An 8348-nucleotide genomic window follows, 5' to 3' on the forward strand; every position below is an offset into this window, starting at 1 on the left:
GACTAATATTTGAGATAATTTGGATTTTGCCTATTTTTAATTTATAAGCATATACTCAATAATTATTTTTTCAATTGCTGTAATCCATAGATTAAAAATTAACTTCATTCTTGCCTCACAGTTTTATCTTAAAGTTGATCAATATTTGAGCCCAAACCCAAAGAACAATAGTTTGCTTACCTCTATTTCCCTGATTGAAATGACAGAAAGCACTCTGGAACATAGCACTAAACATGTTTTGGCATCTTCGTGGATGTCTACCAATTCATGATCAACCATTATTCTCACTCTTGAAGGGTAGAGTAATATTGTTAACACAATGTTGATAGGGTTTCTTTCTCTTTCTAAGATTCCATATTGCAGAATTATTTTTAAGATGTTGGATTGCCTTGTCTGCGCTACGTAAAGTAGAGGTGTGATCCCACTTAGTGGGTTTGGACAGTATACTGGCGTGAAAGTTCTGTGAATCAAACAAATAAACAGATCCTCATTGAATATACAATTAAGAAATGCATTATACACTATTGTCTTAAAAGGAATGGGAAAATAATGGTATTCTCTTATATATTAAATGTCTTAACTTTTAATGTAACTTTACCTTTATATATATAATATGTCTTAAAAAGAGTTTTTCACTCTGTAAATCTAGATCAAACTGAAGGTTAAAAAAAAATAAGAAAACTTCTGTCACACATTTAACCTCCCTTTATACTTGTAAGAACAAACAAAAAAAGATTTTTCAATGTGTGGAAAGTGTTTACTTTTAGTAATAGCAATTCTGTTTCTCATTTGAGAAATCTGTTCTGATTAGAACAAATATTATAAAAGTGATGTAGCTCTGGAAAATCTAAAATGGAAAAGGAAGAAAGATTTTTTATTTCACTTTATTAATAGAACAGAATTATGTGACCATTTTGATATATCATTTTATTCTTGATCATATATCAGAGGTGAGCTTGAAGTGAGTTTGAATATTGGATGAAAAGGAATAAGTGCAACTACTCTAATTCTATTTTTTCACTTTAATAAAATTAGAATTGATATTTGTAGACTTAAGAAATTTAAATTATGGTGAGGGCCATTTCAGGCCCCTCAGGGGCAGAATTTCATTTTCTTGCTTCAGTAAGATTTTGAGAGTTCTCTGAAATCTTTTTTTTTCCCCTGGTGTGCTATGTGATGCTAGACTTGAAAATTTATCTTCCCTTATGACAGAAATGAAAATTTTATTTTTCTAATTTTCTGTAGTCCTTGCAATAGTTTCATTTAATAGACATTTATGTTTATTGTTGAATTGGTGGTCTCTATATGTAGATAGGACATGGTAGAACCGACTGTAGAGGAGTTTATATTATAATATCAAGCCTTGATTTAGCCAAGTAAATATAGCTTTTAGGACTAAAGAAAGAGAGAGACTATATTCATGATTCTTGTCTCCGGAATTCTCCTAATTGGCCTAATAAAAAACTAATATATCTGAATAACAGCATACAAGCTGTAAATACTGGTTTTGGATAACTATGCAAAGCAAGGAAAGTATTATTTAAAGAAAGGAACTTTAAGGTTGCATATACTTAATTAAGATTGGAGGCAATATGGTATAATGCTATAAACAATAGAGATTTAAGGGTTCTGGGCTCTAGGTTTTGGTTCTCCTAAATAGCTGGTATGATGTTGGGTAGTCAGCCTGTTTGAGTCTGTGTCCTCATGCATTTATGTGTTCATTTGTTCATTCATTAACTAATTTATTATAGTTAACATTTGCTTGTCCAGAGTGTACTAAGTACCGGATAAGCAGAGATGAAAGATCTAGTCCTTAATATTAAGATGCTTATGATAGCCTAGTAAGGGAAAAAGACAGGTAATTCAATAAATACAATGCAAGGTTATGATTGCTATGATAGAAGCATGGTTGGGGAACTGCAGAAGCACTGAGGAGGGGTACTTAATGCTATTAGACTAATCATTGCTATAGCTTATCCTGGAGCTAAGACTTGAGGGATTTGTAGGTGTTTGCTGCTAAAAATGTTGCAAATAAGTCTCCATTTATAAACAGAGACTAACCCTGGAAGATTGTTCTGCCTGAACTAGCTATATAAAATTAATGTTTTGTATTAGATACGTCCTCTGGTTGAAGTGTATTTGGGGTTTCTAGAGACTTCCCTTGTGGTGATCCCCTTGTCAGGAGCTCCAAAAAGTAAAGTTTGAAAATAACTTAGACCAACTACTTTATCTCTAAATCTTCATCAAGCTCTGAAATGACAAGATTTTGTGATTAAGAAATAATAGCAGAGGTGTAGTGCACAGCTGCATTTAGAAATTAAGAAGTGGGTTTTTGTCATAACTCTGCCTGTGGTACTATATATATCCTTGTAAGTTCTACGTATAAATATATACACTCTCTCCTAAAATCATCTCCAGATCATTATAATACTAGACATCTCATCTTTTTCACAAATACTTCCAACATATCCAAAACTGAACCCCTAAACTACTTTTCCTTCTGCATTCCCTATCCTACTTATTGGTATTCACTTTCTCAAGCCACCATGACACGCAACTCTTTGGCATTTATCTTATTTGTATATGTTATTTCCCTCCCTTTGCATTCTGGGACAAGTCTTGCTCATCGTATAAGGCCCTGTCTAATAAGCACTTTTGTGAAGTCTTCTTTGATTATCTGACCTTCCTCTTACTCATCATGGTACTCTGTGCATACCTCCATTAAGCCCTTATCATAATCTTTCATTTTCTCATCTTCAAAATAAATGGTTTACCAAGATGAACTATAAAAATTTAAGCATCGCAAGAGCAATAACTTTTGTCTGTTTAGTCCACTGCTATATTCCTAAATGCCCAGAACAATGCTTGTTCCATAGCAGGCACTTACATATTTGTTAATTAAATTTTTTTTTACTATTATTTTGAATATATATATTCCTTAAATTTATTCTGTAGCTTTCAGGACTAATATTTTTAGTGAAGTATAATCATTTAAAATTTTCAGAAGTAATCTAATTTATTCATTACAAATTATGCTAATTTGTAAGACGATATTTGATTTAAGAGTCTTATAAGTATGGGAATTCAGGGGACAAAAAATACCACAAGTGGCCCTTGTTAAGATTTAGAGATATTAGTTGATTTTAAGATATTAAGATTGATATTACTTTTAGAGGACATTTTGGACCAAAAATGTTGAAAACATAACTAAAACCCAAATAGGTATAAAATGCGATTTAGAAGTCTAATCTGTAACCAAATGACGATTAATCCTCATGTTCAAAGAGCATGTTACTGTAAACCAAAATTTGCTTAATTTGTACTGACAGTTAATTATAACAGTACTTATCTGGATGGAGTGAGGCAAGCAAAGCAGGAATCAGTTTTAAAATATGAGGTTAATGAACTGAACCCTCTGTATCTGAAAACCTGTCATTTACGCTTATGAAATTGGACATAATATTTCCATATAGACATGAAGAGAATGATTTAGTTCTGTAGCTGTAATAATTACAGCACTTCTCCCCTAGAGCTTCTAGAAGAAACCAGCCCTGCTGACATCTTGATTTTAGCCCTGTAGCTTCACTTCAGACTTCTGACCTTCAGAACTATAACAAAATTAATTTGTGCTGTTTTAAGCCACTAAGTTTTTGATAATTTGTTACAGCAGCAACAGGAAACTAATACAGCTATCAATCAGCCTCAAAATTTAAAAATCTGAAGATTGACTCTTCTCTCTCTTTGCTCCTCTACTTCTAATCCCTCACTATGTCATGTTATTGTATGTAATAATGTCTCTTCTTTCCCCTACTACTATTGTTTTGAAGTCCTCTTTATTATTTACCTGGATAGTTGTGATGTCAAAGTGTGGCTAGAGGTTTGGGTCAGGGGAAACGGTGATAGAATGGGATTAGTTCTTCCCCCAAAACTATTATAAATACACATATAATTTAAGTTAGTACATTGTGCCTGCTACGCAAATTCAGCTTCAAGCAACTCCCCTAACCACATCCCCCTTTCAATCAGAGCGCTTTCCCCAACCCTTCCTATATAGAAATTCTGGAGTTGCCATTGTACCTGGAGTGTTTGAGCAGTCCACTCACTGACCTCCCTGCCTCTGGCCCTAGCCTCCCTTCCCTCAAGCCAGTCTTCAAATGGGAATTGATAAATCTTTTCGTACTACAAGTCTGACCTTCACTAGTTGGGCATCACCCAACCAGTGGATTTCAAGTTCCTTAATATATTAGGTCTACAAAGTGCTTCAAGGTGTTACTTCTAGGCTCCATCTCTCACTACTACCTGATTCCCATCTCACTCTAGCAATTGCTGAATTGCCTGTAGCCACCAGATACAACATGTTTGTGTCTCCCTTGGCTTCACTCATCTTCCTTCAGCCTAGATTGCATTTCTTCAAGGTAGAGACAGGAAAAACTCCCTTTCATCTTTTAAGAATCAGTTTAAGACATTACCTTTTTCAGAGAGCTTTCTCAGATACCTGCTCCTCCTCAGTACTGGTAACAATGTCCTCTGTTCTCTCTACCTGGACTTGCTTCTGTTTTGAAACTTATAGAGTAATTATAATTTTTTTTTATGGCTCACTTACTAGTCCGTGAGCTCTCCAGAATGAGGAGACGTGTCTATTTTGTTTTTGTATCTCCAACAAATAACAGTGCCTGGCACTTAGAAAATACTTATTAAATGATTGTATTTTATCTGAATGACATCATCTTTATTTAACCACTGAAAGTCTGTTGTACATTGTCATTTAGACGTTTAGTGCAGGTTTGTTGTAAAAATGAACAAATTTAAGTTCCTTTCCCTCATTCATTCTGTTTCCTCTCCTCCAGGGACCTATTTAGACACTTCATTGTTAAAATAGGGGAAATTATCAAACTGGACTGTATCCAGGAGAAGGTGGCCAAAGAATAATGCTGCTATAGAAATAAAGAACAACAGATGATAGGAAACTTAAGGTATTCATTTTGGTGTAATAATAGCTGTGTTCAAATATTTGAGAGGTTTTTGTGTAAGAGAGAGAATAAGTAGACTTTCTTTTCTATAGCTCTGGGGGCAGAGTTAGAGAAATGGATACAGAATTCATTACATTATGAGGAAGAAGAATATAATAAAGCTGTATAAAAATTTACTTCAACACAATCTTGATTGAGCACCTGCTATGTATCTGCATAGTTCTGGGAACTGAGGATTCAGTGTTGAAGTAAAGATTTCTCCTCTTCTGGAACTTACCTTGAGCAAGAGTAGATTGTGAACAAACAATGAAAAAACAAAAAAGAACAGCAGCAAATAAACAGATAGTGATCAGTGCTGTGCAGAGATTTAAAATAGAGTGAGTTCTATGGTAATGACTGAGGGACTTGTTTAGATGGTGTGACCAGGGATGGCTCCTCTGAGGTGACATTTATACTGTGATCCAGCTGATAAAAAAGAGCTAGCCATGAGTGAAGAGATTTTCAGGCAAAGAGAAGGCTTTCAGGCAGGAATTAACTTGAGATCCAAGAAACAGAAAGATATATGAGGTTGGAGTATAGTGTTCAAGGGGGAGAGTGACATGAGATGGAATTGGGGGGAAATTGTGAGGGGCCAGATCATGTAGGACTTTTAAAAGATGGACATTGAGTTTGAATTTTATCCCACTTGAAGTCAGAAGACTTTGGAGGATTTTAAGCACGAGTGATATGACCTAGCTTACATTTTTTTACATTTTTATAAGGTCACTACTCAGGCTTCTGAGTTCTGATTATAGGGTTTCAGAGGGAAGATGGGGGGCTGGAGGACTCTTACAGGATCTATCGCAGTTGTCTAGACAAGTTGTCTGTTTCTGTTAAGTTTGCGATGCACTGTGGAAATGTCAAGCAGACAGCCTAATAAAGGAGGCATGTGAAGCTCAGAGGAGAGGTCAGGGCTGGAGATAAAGATTTGGGAGTCTAGCATATATATAATATTTAAAGTCATGGGACTGAGTAAACTCTTTGAGCGAAAGTGTACAGCTAGGAAAGAGAAGGGTCCGTGAACAATGGAATGGTTTCCTTCGGGAAACAGTTAACTGACTTCTCCTGGGGCTTTTCAAGCAGAGACCAGATGGGCAGCAACCAGGGATGCTTTACATGGGGTTGCTGCCTGGGGCAAGGTTTGCTGATGAATTCTTAGGTTCCATCTGAATCTAAAATTCTAGGAATCTGAAAGACCCAAGTGATGTTGCAGTATGTAGATTTGGCCTGTAATGTATTTTACCTCGTGGATGCATCTCAGTCCAAATTTGTTAATTTTAGAACTGTCACTTAAGACAGTTGTCAATGGCACTCTATCATGTCCTGTTGCGTGTTTCTCTTTCATTTTTCTTCCTTTCAGTTTTCTCCTCTTGCCCTCTATTAATTTATTTTTTTAATCCTCTCTTCCTCTGTTTTACTCCATTTTTCTTTTTAACGGGACTACCAGGGATACACATACGCATTACTTAACACAGCTAGTGACACTCCGTGTTAGAAGCTGCTGATCTCTGCTATAGTTACAAATGTAATGATCCTTAAAACAACCAAACAGTGCAACTTGGGGGTTTTATTTATTGATATCCCAGACCGCAGCTATCAGTCCCTGTGTGTGGGCAATCATTAAGGGAAGCAACCCAGTGGTTCTCCAGTACCACAGTGATGATTGAGAAAAGAGCTCTGCTCCAGACAGAATCTAAATTATTGGTTTAGTCTTGAACTGATCTTATCTGTCTTTTTCATTGCATGCATGCTTTTGTCATTGTGCCCAGTGTAGTGCGTCACCCATAGTCAGGTGATAGAGAAAGAAATACTTTGTTGACTGAATGAACAAATGTACATCAAAGCAGACTAATACCTAAAACTAAAGAGTAAATTGGTGTTAGTGCAAACTAAGTAACTTTAGAACCTGTGTTATGGACTCAGCAAAGAGCTCACCTTGGAGATTTTATTTTCACAAGATTCTGGGCAATATTCATTAGCTAGATTGACATGTTCAGAGTATGTGAAAACCTGGTTCTATAACAGAGTGAAGCAGGCATTTGACTTTTAATGCGCTCAATTCTGGGGAATTTGGAGTCAAATTTATAATTGTTTAACATACAAAAAGGGAATTATTGTGGTTAATAAGTATTGCATATTCTTTGAAAGTCAATTTACATGCACACTGTAGATAGACATTCTCAGTATTCTCAAAAAGAAGAGGTCACAGTATTGTACAAAACAATGTCTTTGTCTATTTAGAGAAATCTAAGTTGTATAACATTGCATTACCTTTGAGCACTAACATATAAGCTTTATAGAGCAGAACCACTAGTAATTTATTGGTACGTAATAATGTACATACAGGTAAAAAGCTATTCAATAAATAATGAAGGAGTGAACAAATGAATGAGCTTTCAAGTCAGGATTCCTTATCTCTATGTAGCCACTATACATATTCATTTTAGAAAAAAGTAGTATAATCTCCTAAAGAGATATTTTCTCCTTTCATGGTGAAAACATGAGAGTATTACCTCCATATCAGCGCCAGGTTACAACTTCTATCTGGAACATAGTCTTTTGTCTTCTTGAGAAGCAACTCCACAAAATCAGGATTACCTTTTCTGGCAAAAACCCAGTACAGAATTGTATTCACACATATTTCGGTAAATTCAAGATTAAAATTTAGTTCAAAACGGTATCCTGATTTTTCCACAAATGCAATATAATCCGTGAGTAGTATGTCAAACCCATCCAAGTCGACATACCTCAGGATTTTTGCCAGCGTTCTGTAAATCCTAGGTTCATAACAGTGATATCCCCACTGACCCAAAAACTGCAAGGATGGTCTTTTAACAATTTTGTCAACAAGATTGCAGAATATATTGCTTCTTGGACAAATCTCACGACAGAATTTAGAAGATTTACTCATTGCTACTTAAGGCAATGCTGTAGAAACAACATCATAGGAAATCATACTGTGATCTTTCAGTTACATATTTTGTTAATGTGGCAGGCTTTATTCCACAAACGGGAAGTGCCCTTGAAACTGTGGCCAGAGAAAACTCATATGCAATATTCCCATCAGGTACTGGATGACATCACAATACATGGAGATCTGTCATCAGCATAGGTCACAAATCTGGGATATTACATGCAACTGGTGACATCTGAGAGAGATATATTGGACAGACATGGCATGCGTGAGAACTAAGATATAATAGTTTTAACTTTCTAAGATCTAAGCCCAAGCTAGTGTGTGTGTTTATCAAGTGTTGTAAGTACAGTCTGTACATGAGACAACATAATATTAGTAATCAGGCTCATTGTTCTTTTAGGCTAACATGTAAACAAAGAGAT

The 8348-nt window shown here is 35.5% G+C and overlaps 1 protein-coding gene across 1 annotated transcript in view; it reads right to left on the reverse strand.

Annotated features, from left to right (window-relative positions):
* The window catches only part of ASB17 (ankyrin repeat and SOCS box containing 17), an 11392-nt gene extending 3332 nt beyond the window's left edge, over positions 1-8060 (reverse strand). Inside the window, exons 1-2 of the mRNA XM_019643993.1 lie at positions 7523-8060; positions 181-460 (exon numbers count right to left, since the gene is read on the reverse strand). Coding sequence (XP_019499538.1) covers positions 181-460; positions 7523-7920 — 678 coding nt within the window. The 5' untranslated portion in view covers positions 7921-8060. The remainder of the gene's footprint in view (positions 1-180; positions 461-7522) is intronic.
* Positions 8061-8348: the final 288 nt, after the last annotated feature.

This window comes from Hipposideros armiger, unplaced genomic scaffold, assembly GCF_001890085.2.
Source record: "Hipposideros armiger isolate ML-2016 unplaced genomic scaffold, ASM189008v1 scaffold_84, whole genome shotgun sequence".
Classification (NCBI taxonomy): domain Eukaryota; kingdom Metazoa; phylum Chordata; class Mammalia; order Chiroptera; family Hipposideridae; genus Hipposideros; species Hipposideros armiger.